At 41.0% G+C, this 23,020-nt stretch overlaps 1 protein-coding gene across 2 annotated transcripts in view; it reads left to right on the forward strand.

The window, feature by feature from the left end:
• LOC148357511 (glutamate receptor ionotropic, kainate 1) overlaps positions 1 to 22,546 on the forward strand; it is a 76,510-nt gene extending 53,964 nt beyond the window's left edge. For both annotated transcript variants that reach the window (XM_088346409.1, XM_088346411.1), the window contains 4 exons: positions 9,343 to 9,461; positions 13,931 to 14,148; positions 16,290 to 16,515; positions 18,501 to 22,546. In XM_088346409.1, the coding sequence (XP_088202535.1) occupies positions 9,343 to 9,461; positions 13,931 to 14,148; positions 16,290 to 16,515; positions 18,501 to 18,790 (853 nt within the window). In that variant the 3' untranslated portion in view covers positions 18,791 to 22,546. The remainder of the gene's footprint in view (positions 1 to 9,342; positions 9,462 to 13,930; positions 14,149 to 16,289; positions 16,516 to 18,500) is intronic.
• The last annotated feature ends 474 nt before the right edge of the window (positions 22,547 to 23,020 follow it).

Here is a 23,020-nt window from a genome sequence, read left to right on the forward strand (position 1 = left end):
GTGGGCCTCATCAGGGACGACAACGACCTGGCCTACAGAGAGGAGGTGGAGCAGTTGGTGGCCTGGTGAAGGGACAACAGCCTGGTCCTGAATGTTGACAAAACTAAAGAGATCATTGTCGACTTTAGGAAAAACCAGCCCAACCATGCCCCACTTTGCATCAACAACAAGGCTGTGGAGGTTGTCAGCAGTATCAAGTTCCTAGGGGTGCACATTACAAACAAACTCACCTGGTCCGTGAACACTGCATCACTGGTTAAGAGGGCACAGCAGCGCCTGTACTTCCTGCGGAGGATGAGGAGAGCCCACATGCCCCCACCCTCCCTCATCACATTCTACAGGGGCACCATAGAGAGTATCCTGACCAGCTGTATCTCTGTGTGGTGTGGAGGCTGCAGCGCTACCGACTGGGGTAGTGTGAGGAGGGTAACGAGGACAGCAGAGAAAATAATCGGGACTACACTTCCCTCCATTCAGGACATTGGCCAGAAGCGCTGCCTATCCCATGCTAAGAACATTATCGGGGACCCCTCTCACCCCCATCATGGACTGTTCACTCTGCTAGCCTCTGGGAAGAGGTACTGCAGTGTGCGGTGCAGGACCACCAGGTTCCGCAGTAGTCTAGTCCCCCTGGCCATTAGACTGTTAAATGGTCAATCTAACATATAGTTAACCTAAATCTAAACGGCTGCTAATCTGACTTTTGCACTACTGGCAGTTCTTTATAGCTTGCCACTCCTTGCTCATTTGCTCTCTGCACTATTGTACTTACAGAGTTATTGTTACAGTGTTAATGTTACTGTTTACCTGACTTGTTAACCTGAATGCCCATTTTGCACATCTGTTTAGCTACTCCTCTTGCACTATCGGCACTATGGTAAAATACTATACGTAGCCATAATACAATACAACTTTTACTTATATCTGTACATTCGAGGAAACTGTGCGGGTCAGATGTATCGACATTTCGTTCTGTATACACGTGTACTAGAATGACAATAAAGTAGATCTGAATCTGAATCTGAATCTGAGAAGTAACATTTGAGCAGAAGGCAATCTCTGGCCATCGTCTGTAATAGTCAATGAGGATGATGGCGAAGCGGCAATCAGCAGGCGCAGAGTGAATAGGACCAACAATGTCCACAGCAACCTTTTCCCAGGCAGCAGTTGGGGTAGGCACAGGCTGTAATGGGGCAGTACGTGTGGTTGCGGTTTTGTCATGCTGCAAGCAGGTGGTGCATGATTTGATGGCGAGCTCAACGTGAGAATCCATTCCAGGCCACCAGTACAAGTCTCTCAGTCTTTGTTTTGTGCGGACGATCCCTTGGTGTGTAGCATGAGCAAGTTGGATCATTTTTTCCTGTAACTGTTGTGGTATCACAACACGATGAGTGCCACGCACAATGACACTGTTCTGCAAGGCAAGCTCATTTTGCACACGGAAGTATGGCACGATGAGGGGGTCAAGGCCTTTTGCAGTACGAGGCCATCACTTCTGCATGTCGTGTCGCACCTTCTGTAGCACTGGACTTTCCTCACACGCACTGAAGAGCTCATCATCAGTGACTGCAGCAAAGTCAGGAGACACAGCAGTCACCATCTCCAACTCCATCTCCTCGTGGTCGTCTGTGATGGGGAGAGGCAAACGTGACAAGCAATCTGCAGTAACAATCTCATGTCCCGGTTTGTATTCGATTGTGTAGTTAAAACACATCAGTCGAGCAGACCAGCGAGCTATTCTCATGCCTGCACGTCCAAGGCCTTTGGTTGTGAGTAGAGTGGTCAAAGGGCTATGATCAGTCCGTAAAGTGAAGTGACGGCCCCAGAGATAAGTACGCCACTTTTCAGTCGCCCAGACGCATGCCAAAGCCTCTTTTTTGACTGTTGAGTAATTTCGCTCGCATGCAGTCAGCGTCCTGGAAGCAAATACAATGGTCTGTTCTATGTCACCTTTCATTTGTGTCAACGCAGCACCGATGCCATAGTCTGATGCATCTGTTGTCACGACAGTTGGCAGGGAAGGGTCGAACAAGGCGAGTGCAGAGCTAGTAGTGATGATCTCCTTCACTTTGGAAAAGTTCGCTTGCGCCTCTTCAAACCAGTGAAATGTAGCAGACTGTATGAGTAGAGCACGGAGAGGTTCCACAAGCATGGCGTAGTTGGGGATGAACTTTGAGTACCACGCAGTCAGGCCTAGGAAAGATCGCAGAGATTGAGCGTCGTGTGGAGGGGGAGCTTCAACCACAGCCCGTACATGACCAGGATCTGGATGTAGACCAGAGGCAGAGATGAGATGCCCAAGGAAGGACAACTCTGTTTTTCTGAAGTGGCATTTTGCAGCATTGAGCTTCAGCCCACTCTCCTGTAAACGTTTGAGGACGGCGTTCAATCTGGCGTCATGTATTTCAGGCGTCTCCCCACTGACAATGATGTCGTCCAAATAGCACTATACACCCTTTTGACCACCAGCCAGGATCTGAGACATCATGCATTGAAAGACACTGGGTGCTGATGCCAGGCCAAAAGGCACTCGTGTGAAACGAAACAGTCCATCTTGTGTTATAAACGCTGTAAGATCTCTGCTGCTTGGATGTAGCTGCACTTGGTGGTATGCATTTTGTAGGTCAATCGTGGAAAACATTGTAGCGCCACGGAGCTCAGTGAACACCTCCTCAATGTGTGGCAGCGGGTGACTGTCGATCACCACAGCCTTGTTTGGTTCACGTAAGTCCACACACACACGAAGGCCACCTGTTTTCTTGCTCACAACCACCAGAGGCGACACCCAGGCAGACGCGTCGACTCTCTCGATGACGCCATCAGTTTCCAGTTTTGTCAGCTCCTCCGACACCTTGTCACGCACGGCATATGGGAGTCTGCGTAGCTTTTGCTGGACTGGAGGGACGTCTGCACGCACTTTAACTTTGTGTATAAAACCTGTAGCAACGCCTAAAACATTTGTAGTGTTGACAGAGTGACTCATCTCCGATGCAGCAGGTGTTTTAATCTGCCCATCTTGTATGTGGAGGCGAAGTGCAGTGAACAGGTCTATTCCCAGTAGTGGAGTACCGTCAGGAACTATGTATAAGTCAGTATGTGCACTCTGGTTGCAGTATGTAGCAGTAAGTTGAAGACAGCCCAACACTGGAATTGGCTTCTTCATGTAGGTCACCAGACGTACAGTAGGCTTTGAGAGAGGCAAGTGCATGAATGATTGTCTGTAAATTCTCTCTGGCAGAATTGAGACTGCTGAACCAGTGTCCACAAGCAGGTCAGTAGTAATAGACTGTTCATCATTCGCATGGAGAGCAACTGTACACGTAAGGCGCTTTGGGACTGCAGCTGTAGGGGCTACATGACACACAGTAAGTTCTGGGACAGTAACTTCTCTCAGTGATCGAGTAGGAATTTCGCTGCGGCACACTTTACTAAAATTTCCAATTTTTTCACATTGGTTGCATTTTGCATTTTTAGCAGGGCATTTGGGGTCATTTGCTAGATGAGAGTTGGAGCCACAACGGTAGCAGGTTTTGTGTTGATTCCTTTTATCTCTCGAGCGCTGTGTATGCGTACTGCTCTGATTCCTTTTATCTCTTTGTTGCACAAGCTTCACAGGAATGGCCGGGCACGTGCACAGGAGCAATAGCATTAGCTTCTGACATAGCGGATTCGATTTGTGTAGCAATAGCGATCGCTTTGTCAAGTTTTAAGTCCGTTTCCAACAGCAAGCGTTCTCTGATTCTCGAAGAGGACATCTTCTCAATGAATTGATCCCTAATCATATTATCAGCAAACGTGTCAAAGTCACAGATCGCAATTCATTCCCTCAATGCGGCAATGAACTGGGCGGTGGTCTCGCCTGGTCTCTGAGCACGCCGACGGAACTTGGTACGCTGAGCAACGACATTAATCTTCGGTACAAAGAAAGTTTCTAGCGCATCACAGGCGGATTTGTAAGAAGTGCCAGTGTCGGGAAGGGAAAGAAAAATTCTCTGCCCTTCTGTGCCTAAACAGTGCAGCAGTAGTGCGCGTTTTCGTTTGTCAAGCATTTCGTTAGCAGTCAATGCTAGCAGGTAATTTTCGAACATCTGAATCCACGTGGTGTACAACATCGTAGGCTCACCCGGGGTTTCAAGCAAAGCAAGGGGTTGTGAGATTCCGATCCAAGTCATCCTCGTCGCCAATATGTTGTGTATGTAGTAGGGTTGTAGTAGGATTCAGAGACAGGCACGGACGGTACATTCATAGAGTGTTTACTTAATTTCTTCCTCGGTATTTCTCAAGCACAAGTACAAGGCTGCGCATTAGTATACAGCGGCACCGCAGGAAGGGGAGTGTATTACACGACACCACAATCTGCTGGGTCAAACATATACATACAGCATCACAAATTAACAATTTTGGTGACTTAGAAAGTGTTGTCAGTGAAATGAGCTTCATAGGATGGCCTCTTAACTTTTTGTTATTCAACCAGGAGCTTCTGGATGGCTACCAAAAGCGCCTAATTGAAGTGAAAATGGCCAAGGGACATGTTACCAAATAGTAGCACTGCTGTATGTATTTTTGACCCTGCAGATTTGATCCCCTTTTCTGTAACCCATTAAAAGTCATAAAAGAACCAAACCTCATGAATGTTTTTTGTGACAAATAACTATCTGTTTCAATCACTCTATCAGAGAAAAATCCATAGTGTAGTTGTCAAAACGGGAAGAAAAACACCGAAGATAGAAGCAGACAATAAAACAAAAAATCACAAAAAGTGAGAGATAACAGGGGAGCTGCTGGAAAGGCAGCCGCTCGATAGCGGCGCCGCTTTGACCACAACTCACATGCAACTGGAGTACAAGAAAGGTTTAATATGAACTTATGTCCCAGCCCAGTGACACGGTAGGCATCTGTGAGGAGGGAGTATTGTAAGAGGACCTGTTTCTTTGCTTCTTTTTTTTTCCTGCTTTTCCTTCATTTTTTTATCATTTTCATTGTTTTCTCTTGATTTTTCTAGCCTATTATTTCTTTTTTATTAATTCTTATTGCTACCTTTTTTTTTGTTTTCTTTTTTTTTTTCTCATTGCCCTTTTTATATTCATTTGTTTTGTCTCCCAAAAGTAATTTTGTTCATAATGTTACATAGTAATTTGTGCTAGATGGATAAAAGCAACATAAAACACCTGAAGAAGCTTTTGGGAGCCAGTAAACTGAGCCAGAAGAGCCATTTCTCGAAAAAGAGACAGGATTCCCATTAATACGAGCTTATTTGCTTATTATTTTGACTAAATTCTGCATAGACACACAGATGACAGGCAAATAGTGCAAGAGGAGTGAAATGAATGATAATAGTCTTCTTTTAACATGTTTCTATTTCTTTTCCTGGCTTTTTCGGCTTCAACTAGCACCTTTCTGCTCTCCATTATATCATTCGTGCTGTTCTGTGTTCATTTTACTGCTACAGAAAGGAATAATGGTGGTAGGCCAAACCAACTTAAAATTTGGGGGAGGGAATTCCCCCATATGGTAAAACATAGTTTATCTGTTACGTTGGGGCTACGCTGAATGTGGCCAAATAGCTGACTAGAGAATGAATGCACAAGTAAGGTTAGAGTGTGCAAGTGACAGATTCATGTTCAAATTATTTTTCTCATCCATCCAGCCCAAACTTCAATTTGACATGAGACGGCCCTTTGGGATATCTCCCGTTCTTTCCGATTAGCCACTGCAGCATTGCACTCTCCCATGCGTAAACATTGACAAAAATAAAGTGCAGATTTACAGAGCAATCCTAATTTAAGATACCGGTAATACTTAATAAAAGTGCAAATTACCTTTTGGCTGGCACTGAAGTAAAACAATTGACATATTAGACACAACATAGAGTAATAAGTTCCAAACAGCAACAATAGTGGCAGTATTATAAATAAAGGTAAACATTGTAAAATGGTATTGGATAAAATAATTAAAATATAAACACAATCAGGTGTGTCAAGTTGATATGTAGTCCTGAGTGTTCGTTTTTTTCTTACCGCTGTGAGAGAGTTCAGTCGTCTCACTACCTGGTGGATTAAACTGTTAGTGACTCTAGAAGTGCAGGAGAAAAGGCTGTATCTCTTCCCCGAGGGCAGGAGGCTGAACATACAGTATGGGTTGCGTTGCTGGCAATAGAGATAGCTCTGTGGGTAAGACGGGTGAAGAGATGTCTTGTAGGGAGGGAAGTGATACCACAATTATCCCCTCAGCTGTCCTCACAATGCACTGTAGGGCTTTCCTATTATGCAGATATCACCCCAAACAGCAATGCAGCTGGAGATGAGGCTTTTGATGGTTTCTCGGTAGAATGTAGTCAGGATGGGTGGCCGAACACTTGCTTTCTAGTTTGCGCAGGAAGATAAGGCGCTGTTTTGATTTTTGGTCAGGGATGTAGTGTTGGTGGTCCAGGAGAGGTCTTAACTGATGTGCACCCCTGTCGATGGTCAGTGGGGGGTAGCAGGTTTGCCCTCTCTGAAAGTTAACGACGACTTTCTTGGTCTTGCTGACATTTACCAGGTGCTTATTGTCTCCGCACCACGTCATCAAGAACTTAACCTCTTTTCTTTAGTGTGTCTGTTTTTGAGGTATGAACCAAAACGAAACATTGGGGCCGAGACCAAAAATGTGTTACAATTGGCCAAAACACTAAAACAGCAAAATCGGAATAAATGACCAAAGACAAGTCAAATCAAGTCATGTTATTTGTATAGTCCTTAACTACAAAAAGTCTCAAAGGGCTGTACAGACAACAGACTATCGTTACATTAAAATCTACATGAGAGCAAGAAGAAACTAAACAACCTCAGCATGAAGAAATTAAGGAATCTTGAGAACATGGGTGGAACCAGCCCGTTTTGGGGGTTGCTCAAGCACCCCTAAATTTAACCCAAGCACACCCAAAAACTGTAGTATTTTTGAAACTCTCTTTTCCTTAATAAGGTCAAGATAGGCTGAAATTTAATGAAAATATCTAGCTAAATTATTATAAAGGTAAACAAAACAAAAATGTTAACAACGCAGCATCTAAAAAACTCCACTGCTCCGAAATGTTTCAGTCCATTTGATTCCTAGCACCGCTTTCGCCCCCCATCCCAATCCCTTTCGCTTGGATAGTTATACTTGTGGCATAGCGGTGGAGTCTGTGGAGTCTCCGGTGTATAACAGTGAGAGTATGGATACCCAAGAGCGTCATAATTCTATCAAAAAAGGAACATTCAACGAATAAAAATGGGCATAAAACAAAACAATCAAATGATAAAAATATGTCAAAAACGAACATTTTTTTGATAAAATCGGCCTTTTGAAATAAAAAGCCTTTTGCGAAATACTTTAATTAAAATGTTGCCATAATTTATTTTGACATACTCTATAACTTTGAGATAAATTTAAAAAATGTATTTAACCAACCACAGCCCTGAACATAAAATTGCCCCTGCTTGAGAAGGGGCCACACATGAGATAATCCCCCTTCCAGGATGACCAGGCTGCAATGGATGTTGCAAGGGCATCAACAGACAATACAGACATCATCAACATGCATCATAGAAAATAACAGAATGTCCGGTTGACAGCTTCCCGTGGTCAACATCATTCATATGCTGCTGAATATAAGTGTGTTTTAAGCCTCAATTTAAACACCTCCACTGAGGTTCCACATTGAATCTCACAGGGCAGAGCATTCCACAGCACCGTTGCCCAAATGGACAACGCTCTTGACATGCCGATTTCTTCTTGGCTCTTGGGATCACTTATAGACTAGCATTTTCCAAGCAAAGGGCCCGAGCAGGAACAAAGGGGAAAATCTGAGAAATATGAGAGGGGAACTCCATCATTTTGTATAATACCAAAAGAACCTTAACCTCACATCTTAAACTGACATGGAGCCAGTGCAGGTCAGCCAAAATCAGGATTACGCATAAAACTTTCTTGTAAATGGTAAATGGTCTGCATTTATACAGCGCTTTTCAAGTCAATGAAGACCTCCCAAAGCTCTTTACAATGTGCTCTTATTTAAAAGCCTCTCTGAGAAGGACCATATCATGAGAGCCTTAAACACCTCATATTTATTAGTGTAAATTTAGTGAATCTTCAGAAATAAGCGCAACATCACCACCCTTCTTCAAAGAGCGTGCCACATGAGATCTCTCATAATTAGGGGGAGAAGCTGTAAAAACTCATTCGGTTTAAATCAGGTTTTACAGAGACAAATCAGGTTAAGATTGGGATCACGAATAAGATTATTAGCAATCTAATATCAATAAGACATAGATTTAGATGTGCTGAGCCTCTTCACCCCGGGATACAACAGTCCCACCTTACCACTTGTCACATTACGGTGTGGATTAAAATTATTTTTCAGCCCCTCGTTACAGCATTTCCACCACTATACAACATCAACAACAAATTATTGCGCCTGCCCCAAACGTTTTTGGTGTTTGTGCGTGAACTCTCATAACACACTTGAGTATGTTTAGCTATGAGTTCCAAGATTTGCAGAGATGCTAATGGGGAAAGCAAATATCAATAAAATTTGAAACAAAGCAAAAATATTACAACCACGGAAACACAGCAAAAAAAAAAGATAACCATGGTAACAAAGCTTGGAATTATCTAGAATTATAACTAAAGCACACAAACCGCTATACTCGCCAAGTTGCATGGCCATCATCATCGACGATCAAGATTATTATTAAAAATATAAAGAGGTGAGTAAAGTAGGGCATGGCAATCTTTGCAAGTGAGATTCTTTTAAATTTAACTACTGTAAATAAATAACAGCAATAATTCAAAACGTTTATTTGGCACCGACTTCACATTCTGTGTTTTCCGGACTAAAACATGCACCTACAAAAAATAGTTTATTTGAAACTGCTGAACAGTAGTAGATTTGGGCTTTGTAGTGTTAGCATGTGAACATTAGCATAAGTCCGACTAGAGGCCAAGAAGAACGTGAAAGCAGAGTGACAAATGAATTTTCAAGAAAATGTTGTTAGTTTAAGCTCCCATTTTGACAGTTAAAGTCCCCTATCTCTTTCCTTCTGTGTAAAAAAAAAGGCAGCCACGTCATGCACAAACTTGCCCCGAATGAAAGCAAACGTCCAAAGACTCGCTTAACTTTTAACATGGCTCATCACAAGATTGTTTTTTGGGAAGCCTTATTTATGTTTTATTTTTGAAAATCCACTTTTGCTCATTTTTGACCTTTTTTTTTTGCACCTGTAGCTTTTTAGTTGCGTCCTCATTGGTGGCCAGACGACGCATGCGGTTAAGGGATCCGTGAACCGTGAGCTTTTTCAAAATCTTGTCAACTTTCTTTTGCAGGTTCACCCCGTACGAGTGGTACAACCCCCACCCCTGCAACCCGGACTCGGACGTGGTGGAAAACAATTTCACACTTATCAACAGTGTGTGGTTCGGAGTGGGAGCGCTTATGCAGCAAGGTATAGTACTGGCTGCACTTTTTGAAGGGATTTAGTGCTTTCTTGGGACATTTTGTCACATTTTTGTGTTGTTTTTGTAATTATTCTCAGAGATTTTGGTGCCGTTTAGGTGTCATATTGCTGCACTTTTTTGTCATTTTGTTTTATGCCCTTTCCGTGACGTTTTCTTGACATTTTGAGGCCTTTTAATGCCGCTGTGCCAGTCATGTTTTTGCGGACTTTTTGTGACGTTTTGATTAGTGATGTGCTTTTAAGTTAGAATTCCTGAAGTGTGTGCTGAGTATTTAAGTCGAGGTGTGTGTTGATAATGTAAGCGGTGGCGTTGGAAACCCCGCAAAGCAAGAGTTACCACGTGATTGATTCAGAAAAATGATTTATCGGTTTGAGAGTAATGTAGCAAAATTTTTTGAGCTGGGATTTAAAACCTTGTTGGTTGTAATCCAAAAACGTCTGACATTATCTGTATCTCTGTGTGGTGTGGAGGCTGCAGCGCTACCGACTGGGGTAGTGTGAGGAGGGTAACGAGGACAGCAGAGAAAATAATCGGGACTACACTTCCCTCCATTCAGGACATTGGCCAGAAGCGCTGCCTATCCCATGCTAAGAACATTATCGGGGACCCCTCTCACCCCCATCATGGACTGTTCACTCTGCTAGCCTCTGGGAAGAGGTACTGCAGTGTGCGGTGCAGGACCACCAGGTTCCGCAGTAGTCTAGTCCCCCTGGCCATTAGACTGTTAAATGGTCAATCTAACATATAGTTAACCTAAATCTTAACGGCTGCTAATCTGACTTTTTGCACTACTGGCAGTTCTTTATAGCTTGCCACTCCTTGCACATTTGCTCTCTGCACTATTGTACTTACAGCGTTATTGTTACAGTGTTAATGTTACTGTTTACCTGACTTGTTAACCTGAATGCCCATTTTGCACATCTGGTTAGCTACTCCTCTTATGGTAAAATAATATACGTAGCCATAATACAATACAACTTTTACTTATATCTGTACATTCGAGGGAACTGTGCGGGTCAGATGTATCGACATTTCGTTCTGTATACACGTGTACTAGAATGACAATAAAGTAGATCTGAATCTGAATCTGAATCTGAATGAGTTAAATAAAAAAGAATAAGCACTTTATTTTACCTACCTATTTAGCATTTTCACTAGAATATACAAAATATGTAACATAGAACAACTTATGTAAAAAAATAAATAAATAAATATATATATATATATATATATATATAATCGACCCTGGTCATATCCTTCGAGAGGGGTGACCGACAGCAAGACAAACACATTCACAAAAACAAAGAAAAGGGAATAAGAAGCAAAAAACACAAAAAAATAACCCTACCCAGCTACCCAGCTACCCACCTACCCTGGTCGTATCCCTCGAGAGGGGTGACCGCCAGCAAGACAAACACACACAAAAGAAAATAAAAAAGGGGAAAAGTAGCAAAAAACACACACAAAACTTTTTGGTCCATGGCCAGCCCAAATGCCCAAACACCCAAACAAGCTAAGCACCTCGGCACCCAAGTTGGTCATGCTTTCGTCCCTCCAGATGAAACGGGACACAAGAAAGCGACGATGTCAATCGGGTCAGGGTGACACAACACACTCTTCTGTTCAACAGCAGGGCCCGACAGCTTTCACTGGTTTACCCCTGCCGCATCATACGGGTGCCCTGCCCATCCCTTAGAACAGACCTGGGCACTCCGGTCCTGGAGGGCCGCATGTCCTGCCAGATTTTGAAGTTTGCTCTTCTTTAACTCAGGTGATACAAATTATAACCTCGTTAGCAAGCTAGCAAGTGCTCGTTAACGATACTGGTGATTGGAATCACCTGTATTGGATCAGAGAAACCTCAAAAATCATGCAGAACATGCGGCCCTCTGCCTTAGAATATGTATAATATATATATATATATATATATATATATATATATATACTGGACTGTCTCAGAAAATTAGAATATTGTGATAAAGATCTTTATTTTCTGTAATGCAATTAAAAAAAACAAAAATGTCATACATTCTGGATTCATTACACATCAACTGAACTATTTCAAGCCTTATTTGAATATTGCTGATTTTGGCTTACAGCTGAAAAAAACTCAAAAATCCTATCTCAAAATATTAGAATACTTCCTCAGACCAAGTAAAAAAATAATTTTATAACAGCAAAACTAAATCAAACATTTGAAAATGTCCATTGATGCACTCAGTACTTGGTTGGGAATCCTTTTGCACGGATTACTGCATCAATCCGGCGTGGCATGGAGGCAATCAGCCTGTGGCATTGCTGAGGTGTTATTGATGCCCAGGATGCTTCGATAGCGGCCTTCAGCTCATTTGCATTTGTAGGTCTGGTGTCTTTCATCTTCTTCTTAACTATACCCCACAAATTCTCGATGGGGTTCAGGTCAGGGGAATTAGCAGGCCAATCAAGGACAGTGATGCCATGGTCAGTGCACCAGTTACTGGTGGTTTTGGCACTGTGGGCAGGTGCCAGATCATGCTGGAAAATGAAATACTCATCTCCATAGAGCTTTTCAGCAGATGGAAGCATGTAGTGCTCTAAAATCTCTTGGTACACAGTTGCATTTACTCTGGACTTGATGAAACACAGTGGACCAACACCAGCAGCTGACATGGCTCCCCAAACCATTGCTGACTGTCGGAACTTCACACTGGATTTCAAGCAACTTGGATTTTGCTCTTCTCCAGCCTTTCTCCAGACTCTGGCGCCTTGACTTCCAAATGAAATGCAAAACTTGCTTTCGTCTGAAAAGAGGACTTTGGACCACTCTGCAACTGTCCAGTGCTTCTTCTCCATAGCCCAAGTCAGACGCTTCTTCCGTTGTCTTGAGTTCAGAAGTGGCTTGACCATGGGAATACGGCTATTGTAGCCCATTTCCCGGACACGTCTGTGAACTGTGGCTTTTGATACCTGGACTCCAGCTTCAGCCCACTGTCTTTGAAGCTCCCTCAAATTCTGGAAGCGGCTCTTCTTCACAATTTTGTTAAGGCTGCGGTCATCTCTCTTGGTTGTGCAGCGTTTCCGGCCACATTTTTCCCTTCCGACAGACTTTTTGTGGATATGCTTTGAAACTGCACTCTGTGAACAGCCTGCTCTTTGAGAAATTTCTTTTTGTGTCTTACCCTCCTGATGGAGGGTATCAATGATGGTCCTCTGGACAGCAGTCAGATCAGCAGTGATTTATTTTACTGAACCAAGCTGAGTGTTTTTAAGGCTCAGGAAACCCTCGCAAGGTGTTTCGAGTTAATTAGATGATTCAGGTGATTAGTTGAATAGCCTACTTGTATACTTTTTCATGATATTCTAATATTTTGAGATAGGATTTTTGAGTTTTCTTAAGCTGTAAGCCAAATTCAGCAATATTAAAATAATAAAAGGCTTGAAATAGTTCAGTTGATGTGTAATGAATCCAGAATGTATGACATTTTTGTTTTTTTAATTGCATTACAGAAAATAAAGAACTTTATCACAATATTCTAATTTTCTGAGACAGTCCAGTATACCGGAGCCATACCCCCCTAGTGGGAAGGTGGCTAGAGTCAAGAACACATTCACACTAAAATGTGAACTTCGGCGCCGAACCGTTCATTTTGCACTGCACTAGCAATGCCATTTAAGGGACTCGGCCCCAAGTAAACCACAAACTGCGTAGTTCAGCCAAAACGCACAGTTCGGCGCCGAAGTACGCACAGCCAAAGTAAGCACAGCTAAAGTAAAGCTTCGTGTTTATCTTGGCGGCAAATTAAAGCTTCGGGTTTATTTCGGGCTCGGTAATCAAATCAAGTTAATTCATCGGGTTTGGGCGTGTTCGGGTTTACATAACCGCGACTCGGGTAAGGTCGGGCGGAATTTTTCTAGGCCCGATCATACATCTAATTTATGGGACTTTATTTTGCCATCACTAGTTTTGACTGCAGTTTAATGACATTTTATGGCGTTTTTTCTGATGTCTTTGCAGGTTTTTTGTGTCATTTACTTGCAATTTGGGGACATTTTGGTGATGTTTTTGTGACAACTGCGAGACATGAAAGGGACATTTTGCAATATCTCTTTGATGTTTGCAGCAATTTTGTTACGTTTTTGTGCCATTTTCGAGTGATTTTTGTGACATATAGGAGGCGTTTTTGTGCTGCCTTTGTGACATTTTGAGGCCTTTTTGTGACGTTTTGCAGTATCTTTGTGCTGTCTTGTAATGTTATTGCGGTGTTTTTGTAACGTTTCAACTGCGTTTTTATGTCATTTTTTGGGGCGTTTTTGTGACGTTTTCGTGACATTTTCCGATATTTTTGTGCTGTTTGCAGCATTTTTGTAATGTTCTCGTGCCGTTTTACGACATTTTTTGTAACTTTTAACATTTTTGTGTGCTATTTTTGTAACATTTTTGTGCCATTTTTTGTTGACGTGTACCTTGTCCTTTCAGGATCGGAACTGATGCCCAAGGCGCTGTCAACCAGGATTGTTGGCGGAATTTGGTGGTTCTTTACCTTAATCATTATATCGTCATACACCGCCAACTTGGCTGCCTTCCTAACAGTGGAGAGGATGGACTCACCCATTGACTCGGCCGACGATTTGGCCAAACAGACCAAAATCGAATATGGCGCCGTCAGGGACGGCTCCACCATGACTTTTTTTAAGGCAAGCATTGTGGTCCACTTTTTCTCTCAGGAAACAGCATACAGTGGAACCTCGGTTCTCAACCATAATCTGTTCTATTTCTTTGTACAAAAAACGATTTGTACGATCACCAAAGTCGTTTTTTCCCATTAAAAGTAATGTAAAATTGTTTTAATCCGTTCCAACACCCTAAATGTTTACCACGAAAGTAAACATGAAGCTAACCCAGGCTAATCGTACGTTTGCGTTAGCGTAATCTTCCGTACAAAAGATTACGCTAACATGAACGTGTAAAAATGAAAAAATCAGGTCGTTTATATATCATTTAGCACCCGGGTCTCCACAACAAGTGGTGAGCAGTTAAAGGATAAAGAAAAGAATTATGAGTAGGATTTCTTACCTTGGCGGTTGTCTGCAGAAGCCATGCTGTATTCCTGAAAGAACGGAAACTCGCACACCTTCTTCATATTTTGCTATTATTTCTTTCTTAAATGCAATAGTTGTACGTACTACTCCTCTTTTTTCACCTGTAGCAACTTTGCTGCTTGCACCAACCTTCTTCCGAGGCATAATTAGGAGTTAAAACACTCCCTTCACCGCTTTTGAAAAACGAAAACAGAGAAGGAGTGCGCGTTGCCGTGAAAACAGTTCTTCTCGAGGGGTGGGGGCAATCTACACCCGTACGCCGCTCAGCATCGCACCCTAGCGTACCGACGTTCGAACGAAAAGCGAAGCAAGAATTTCTGGAAATTTTTGGTCGAGAACCGATTTGTTCGAACTGAGAGGCGTTCGAAAACCGAGGTTCCACTGTAAATACTTTCTGAGGTGGGAATCACAAAGTGAAATGGCCGTATAGTGGGGAATAAAAACTATGGTAATTAGTTCTGAACCCTTAGCACCCCAGGAAAAACAACAACCGAAAAAACTTAAAAAAATGACAAAAAAGTATATAGTACGTACTAATTATGTGTAAAATATGTATAAATAATTAAATAACATTGTATATAAATGTATATGTACAGGAAAAATTACATTCGATTTACCTTTGATGTGATGGGACTTTAGCTGTTCTAGTGGAGTAACAGGTGGATGTAAAGAGAGGGAGGGGACGTCATAGGAGGATTAAATATGAAACTAACGTTAGAAGATTTACTTGCTTCAATCGCTTTCTTATTTTGAATGATAGTCGAAATTGTCGATTAGATACGGCCATGCAATTTAGAGAAGGTAGTTATGCATGTGAACTGCTTGTAATTTTTGATAGTTGAAAGTCTTTTTTCTATGGTTATTATCTTTCTACTTTTTCCTTTGGCATCACTGTAAGCATTGGCGCCCATTGCAAAAAAATACAGTATTTTGTCACTGACTTACAGTCGTTACAAATCACTATGACGAGAGAGAAAGTCATTGTGGGAGGAAGTTCAGCCAATAGCATAACGGCATTTCTATGATGCCGGGAGGCAAACCAATAGCAGACCCGTATTTTATATTTTAGGGGCGTTACTCGTCATATGCATGAATAATACTAAGTTTGAAACTTGGATGTTTTTGGGACACGGAAAATAATTTGTTCTTGATAATAGGGAAAATGCCATAAAAATGCAAAAAAATAAAAAATCGCTGTATCCCTGCGGTCTACTGTAAATGTACGTAAAACAGTTTGCCAAACTTAAGTTACGTATGAGCAATTTCTCTTGTTGTTTCAAGATTCTCTAAAACCTCTAATGTAATAATAATTGCCACATAAATTAAGGTCTCTACTTCTCGAACGTTACTTATCACGAGTCATTGTTGGATCGTAACTTAACACATCGTCTGCTCTGACAGGCCCGACTGAAACCACATCATCGTTTTCACAGTCCCATTATATTGGTCACGCGATGTTGCCCCGAAAGTATATCGGTGAAAAAAAAGATAAATGTTACTAAATCTTATTACAGCAATACCTACACATTTTTAAGACTTTCAAAAATGGGATTCAATACATTTTAATGCCAATCAAGGCCCAATTTTTAGAACAATGAATTAAATGTTTTTTAAGACTTTTTAAGGATCTGTGGGAACCCTGCTTTCCTGCTTTTGCAAGTTCAAAATTCATTGATGTATTCTCTCCTTTTTTGAGTGTCTATCAATTTATAAACTAATCACTTTCCTGATTGCAGAAATCCAAGATCTCCACCTATGAGAAAATGTGGGCCTTCATGAGCAGCCGTAAGAACACGGCCCTGGTGAAAAACAACCGCGAGGGAATCCAGAGGGTTCTGACCACCGACTACGCCCTCCTGATGGAGTCCACCAGCATCGAGTACATCAGCCAGCGCAACTGTAACCTCACGCAGATCGGCGGACTCATCGATTCCAAGGGATACGGCGTCGGCACCCCTATAGGTGGGCGTCCTAATTCCTGATTTTTAGGCCCCGTGCGTGAGTCGACTGCAACTTCTCTTAAAGTTTGCTAAAAAATTAAATAAAAATAAAAATACCTCAACATCTATCAGCTTTCAGAGTTAAATTCAGTATATTTTCCGGTGAAAGGGACAGTGTGTATTATTTGTCCACTAGATGTCTCTGTATTGCGTAGTGCAGCTGAAAATGAGTTCTAAAAAGCACAAGGAAGAATACAAACTACGGACCAAAGTGACCAATTTACATCATTTTTCTTCTCATAATTTGCCCAGCCCCGTTAGGTTTTAGTTTTTCAGGTAGCAGTAGCCGCAAGACGGCAGACAGTTATGTCATCTCCTTCCAGATGAGGCTCATGTTATGTAAAATAAATACAAATTTCTCAACCTATGATTATTCTTATTTTAAAGGAATGTTTACATCGTACAAAATGCATTTTTGCTTCTTATTTAAAGCAATACTTTTTTTTAATCCATAGGAGCCACTAAACAACACACACTGTCCTTTTAGGTTTCTATATATGTCAATAAAAAATAAAAAACCCTCAACACAGAAGTCACACACACAAAAAAGATTGGAAGTATGTATTAATTTAATGACGGGTTAGGGCTCATATTGATTAATTTGTATTTTGCTTTTTGTATTTTACTTTTTTGTTCTTGAACACTTTTTTCAGTTTAAGTGTATTGTTTTTTCTAATGAAATGAAAAAAAAGAAATGTATTTTTAGACACTGTGAATTTAAACATCATCAATGCTCATAAATAATAGTTTGAGGCTAATCATAACCCCCGAAACCCTTACCCTAAATCCTAATCTAAAACCCTAACTCCTAATCAAAATGTATAACCTAACTCCAAACCCTACCTCTATATCCTACATCCTAACCCAAACCCTAATTCCTAGCCTAAATCCCAAACTAAAATGCTAACCTCTAGCACTAACTCCTAACCCAAAACTAAACCCCTACGTCTAAACTTTAAATCCTAACCCCAACTACTAACCCTTAACCCTAACCCTTACCATTAATTTGACGCATAATCCTAACTCTAGCATTGATTATGTGTGCCACATGTAAAATAGAAAAGGAGATTGGAAAAATGAACAAATGCAGTCTTCCTTAAGGGATGTGATCATACAGGGTGTCTATAAACTCTCTTTACCAGTTCAAAAATAGAGTTTGAAATGCAAGGCAATTATATATTTTATTCAAAGCTGTTTCAATTGATTCGGTTTTTATTGAATATTTTTGTCCTACTGCATTTGTGTGTTTCTGGGATCCTTTTTGTTAAAGAGGTGACATTAGAAAACAAAGCAAAAAAAACAAACCCCTCAAGCTAAGTCGAAATGTGTCGCATGGTTTATTAAAACAAAATATGATAAGCAGACTCAGTGAAACTACAGAACCAAGTATGGAAAGATCCACGGGCATGTCCGTCAATTTGTGCATGGCACAAGAAATTTATGGACAAAGAGACAGTGTGTTAGATAGGATTGGGCGAGCAAGAACATCTAGTGCAGTGGTCCTCTGAGTCAAGCTGGGCCTGGACCCCAGTAAATCGTTCAAAAAGCTCCGGACCCCCAACCTCAACTTTCACTAGTGTATGTATAATGTAGTGCTGGACACAGCTGTGCCATTCTGGTACAAAGAAATACTCAAATTTAGTGGCTCATATGTTTTTTCTTTTTCTTTTTGCAAAATAAATCAAATTGTGGCTCAAGATCAGAAAGGGCAGCTTGATATCACGATAAAATGAGGTTGGGGCTAGAGTTGGGGTTTAAAACTAAGGATTAGTTATTTTGATCTGCGCTGGATTTCTTCTTTTAACAGTCCTGGGAAAGATAAAAAATTGTCTTTGAAAGTCCTGAAAAAGTGTTTGAATTTGGCCATGAAAAAGGTGTACGAACCCTGAATAAAAACATCATAAGCATCGCCCTTCACCTGATCGCAAATGCTCTTTTGTGTGTCAGGCTCGCCCTACAGAGACAAGGTTACCATCGCCATCCTGCAGCTTCAGGAAGAAGGCAAGCTCCACATGATGAAGGAGAAATGGTGGCGTGGCAACGGTTGCCCCGAGGAGGATAGCAAAGAAGCTAGCGCGCTCGGCGTGGAAAACATCGGCGGGATATTCATTGTACTCGCCGCCGGATTGGTTCTCTCCGTTTTCGTGGCCATCGGCGAATTCATCTACAAATCGAGGAAAAATTTAGACATCGAGGAGGTGAGCGTGGGCCAGTGCGAATGGCACAACAAATACTGACCACTGCTAAATGTTGCCCCCTGGAGGACGACGGGAGATTTTTTTTCGACAATCAAAACCTTTTTGCTTCATTTCTAACATAGCGCTCTTGGAGATTTTAAATTTTAAAAAACTATTTTTGAGGGTGACTCTTGTTTGACATGATGATGCGAGCCATCATGGCCTTTTAGTTGTTATGCAAAAAAGCAATTATACATTTTTGTGCAAACGCAATGATTGTTTTTTTTTGTTCCTTGGACTTTTTTTGCACATTTAATATAAACGTTTGTGCAATATTTACACTTTTTTGCACCCCAATTGAAAACATCTATCCCAGGGGTCACCAACATGGTGCTAGTATCTAAAATGAAGCTAGCCCTTAAAACAATGGTATTTTGTCATGCAGCTAGTGACTGTGTCAGCAAGATTTTGGACAAATCCCCCCCTAAAAACTAGCACATTTCTGATGATTATTGTGACTGAAATGAATTTACAATTTCATGAAACACGCTGGAAATGTCAAATTGTTTGCTAACTGCTAAGAGGAACTTATCTATTAGGGTTAGTGACCATGTCCACAATGCTAGCTTTATTAGTGTTTAAAGATTGTGAAACTGGCATTAAATGCTTAAGTAAAGCCAGCCACTAAAGTGCTGCCTTTTGCTAATGTGGTTGCGTAAGCAAAATATATGGGCACATTTCTAACAATTCCCCTATCATGTTTAACTAAAATAAATTCATTGTTTAACGACTAGTGACCATGTCCTTAATGCAAGCATTGGTATTTGCATTAATTGCTACACTTTGAGCATTAAATTTTAAGGTAATGCTAGCAGAGGATAGAGATCTATTCATTAAGGGCTATTTGCTGGTTCGACAATGCTAACATTAGTCGTAAAGTGCATAAGACTGGCATTAGTCGTTTTATTAGTTAGCTTAAAGGCTCAAGTGATGCTATTTGTTAATAGGGGCTAGGGGCTGTGTCAGCGATATTATGGACTTAATCCGAAATATATGACAGCATTTCTATTTTACTCCATGTTTCACTAAATAAATGTATCCAATGATGCTCTTGGCCGTGCCCAAAAATGCTAGAATTAGTACGTAAATTCCGTGAAACTGGTATGCTACCTTTGCTACCTTTTTAGCATTAAATGTTGAAGTGATGCTAGCAGTGGAGAGAAATCTCATGTCCACAATACTAACATTAGTTGTAGAATGCGTGAAACCGGCATTAGACGCTAAATTACATAGAAGTTAGCCACTTAAGCGATGCCATTTTCTAGCAAAATGATGGACTAAATCTGGAATATACTGGACTGTCTCAGAAAATTAGAATATTGTGATAAAGTTCTTTATTTTCTGTAATGCAATTAAAAAAACAAAAATGTCATACATTCTGGATTCATTACACATCAACTGAACTATTTCAAGCCTTTTATTATTTTAATATTGCTGAATTTGGCTTACAGCTTAAGAAAACTCAAAAATCCTATCTCAAAATATTAGAATATCATGAAAAAGTATACAAGTAGGCTATTCAACTAATCACCTGAATCATCTAATTAACTCGAAACACCTTGCGAGGGTTTCCTGAGCCTTAAAAACACTCAGCTTGGTTCAGTAAACTAAATCACAAGTATGGGGAAGACTGCTGATCTGACTGCTGTCCAGAGGACCATCATTGATACCCTCCTGATGGAGGGTAAGACACAAAAAGAAATTTCTCAAAGAGCAGGCTGTTCACAGAGTGCAGTTTCAAAGCATATCCACAAAAAGTCTGTTGGAAGGGAAAAATGTGGCCGGAAACGCTGCACAACCAAGAGAGATGACCGCAGCCTTAACAAAATTGTGAAGAAGAGCCGCTTCCAGAATTTGGGGGAGCTTCAAAGACGGTGGGCTGAAGCTGGAGTCCAGGAATCAAAAGCCACAGTTCACAGACGTGTCCGGGAAATGGGCTACAATAGCCGTATTCCCATGGTCAAGCCACTTCTGAACTCAAGACAACGGAAGAAGCGTCTGACTTGGGCTATGGAGAAGAAGCACTGGACAGTTGCAGAGTGGTCCAAAGTCCTCTTTTCAGACGAAAGCAAGTTTTGCATTTCATTTGGAAGTCAAGGCGCCAGAGTGTGGAGAAAGGCTGGAGAGGAGCAAAATCCAAGTTGCTTGAAATCCAGTGTGAAGTTCCCACAATCAGCAATGGTTTGGCGAGCCATGTCAGCTGCTAGTGTTGGTCCACTGTGTTTCATCAAGTCCAGAGTAAATGCAACTGTGTACCAAGAGATTTTAGAGCACTACATGCTTCCATCTACTGAAAAGCTCTATGGAGATGAGGATTTCATTTTCCAGCATGATCTGGCACCTGCCCACAGTGCCAAAACCACCAGTAACTGGTGCACTGACCATGGCATCACTGTCCTTGATTGGGCTGCTAATTCCCCTGACCTGAACCCCATTGAGAATTTGTGGGGTATAGTTAAGAAGAAGATGAAAGACACCAGACCTACAAATGCAAATGAGCTGAAGGCCGCTATCGAAGCATCCTGGGCATCAATAACACCTCAGCAATGCCACAGGCTGATTGCCTCCATGCCACGCCAGATTGATGCAGTAATCCGTGCAAAAGGATTCCCAACCAAGTACTGAGTGCATCAATGGACATTTTCAAATGTTTGATTTAGTTTTGCTGTTATAAAATTATTTTTTTACTTGGTCTGAGGAAGTATTCTAATATTTTGAGATAGGATTTTTGAGTTTTTTTCAGCTGTAAGCCAAAATCAGCAATATTCAAATAATAAAAGGCTTGAAATAGTTCAGTTGATGTGTAATGAATCCAGAATGTATGACATTTTTGTTTTTTTAATTGCATTACAGAAAATAAAGAACTTTATCACAATATTCTAATTTTCTGAGACAGTCCAGTATTACCGCATTTCTATTATCTCTCATGTTTCACAGAAATAAGGTTATCCAATTATGCCCCTGGCCATTCTCCAGAAATGCTAGCATTAGGACTTAAAGTCTGTGAAACTAACGTTAAATGCTACATTTTTAGCATTGAAGGCTAAAGTAATGCTAACTGCAAAGAAAAATCTATCCATTAAGGGCTTGTGGTACAATGATAGTTTTAGGACTAGTGCTTTAATTCATTAAACCTGGCATCAAATGTTAACTTATTTAGCATTAACAATCAAAGTGATGCTGGTGTCTTAAGTGAAGCTATACGGCTAGCGGATGCCTCAGCAAAATGTGTTTTGACCCCACTCCTAATGATTAAAACCTGGTAATAACATACTAATAACAGTAATAGCACATGCTTTTAAGGAATACCTGCTAAACTGGTAGCCCTTCTCGCTACTTAGTGATAAAAAAATAGCTCAGACTTCAAAAAAAGTTGGTGATCCCTGATTTATCCACGATCTATGAATATTGTTTTTAAATTTGTTGTATTTATCATGTGCTTTTTTTTTTTTTCTTTTCACGTGACAAAAAGAAAAATCGTTTTTACCTCATTGATTGCTTCTTTAAAGTATTTGGTGTGTTTTTATTGTGTCCCCTTTTGCCCCTATTTTATATTGTGCCCAAAAAGGGGCATTCTTACTGCAACCCTACTCTGATTTTCTTGGGGGGCACCTCTGAATGATCAAATGGTTATGTTATACACTAGCAAATTCATTTCTATTCAGTGTTATTTTTTTTTTTAATTGAACTGGTCAAAAGGCATTGTTTGAGAAAAAAATGGCAGGGAAAAAAATAAAGGGAAAATAAAAACTCGCAGTCCTTGTGAAAATGTGTTTTTGCACTATTTTATGGTTGAAAAAAAGGAAAGAATTGATTCATGATATACAACATTCAAGGTTGCTAGCCTTATGCTAGCTGTTAGGTAGCACACTTTACCAGCCTCTAGCTAGCACACTTTATTAACTGCTAGCTAGTGCCCTTTCCTAGGGACTGTTCCCAGCAGCGTGTATTTAACTGTCGGTTTATCAAGTTAAAATAATAATTACTAGCACTTTTGGTTGGCAGCTACTGTAGTTACCAATGTTTGCTAAGTGCCAGGTAGTGCTTGTACTTAGCCCTAGCTAGCCCTCTCTAAAAGCCGCTGGTCAACATGTCCTTTGGTGTCTCCCCTTTGGATTATGGTGTTCTGGTTGTTGTCTGCTAAACAACTGGCTATCACCCTTTACTAGCCACTAGCTGGTGCCTTTTACTAGGCGAATGGGTTAGCTAACACAATACATTTGTACTTAA

The sequence above is a fragment of the Urocampus carinirostris genome, chromosome 10 (genome assembly GCF_059441175.1).
Source record: "Urocampus carinirostris isolate Australia breed hairy pipefish chromosome 10, RoL_Ucar_1.0, whole genome shotgun sequence".
Classification (NCBI taxonomy): Eukaryota; Metazoa; Chordata; class Actinopteri; order Syngnathiformes; family Syngnathidae; genus Urocampus; species Urocampus carinirostris.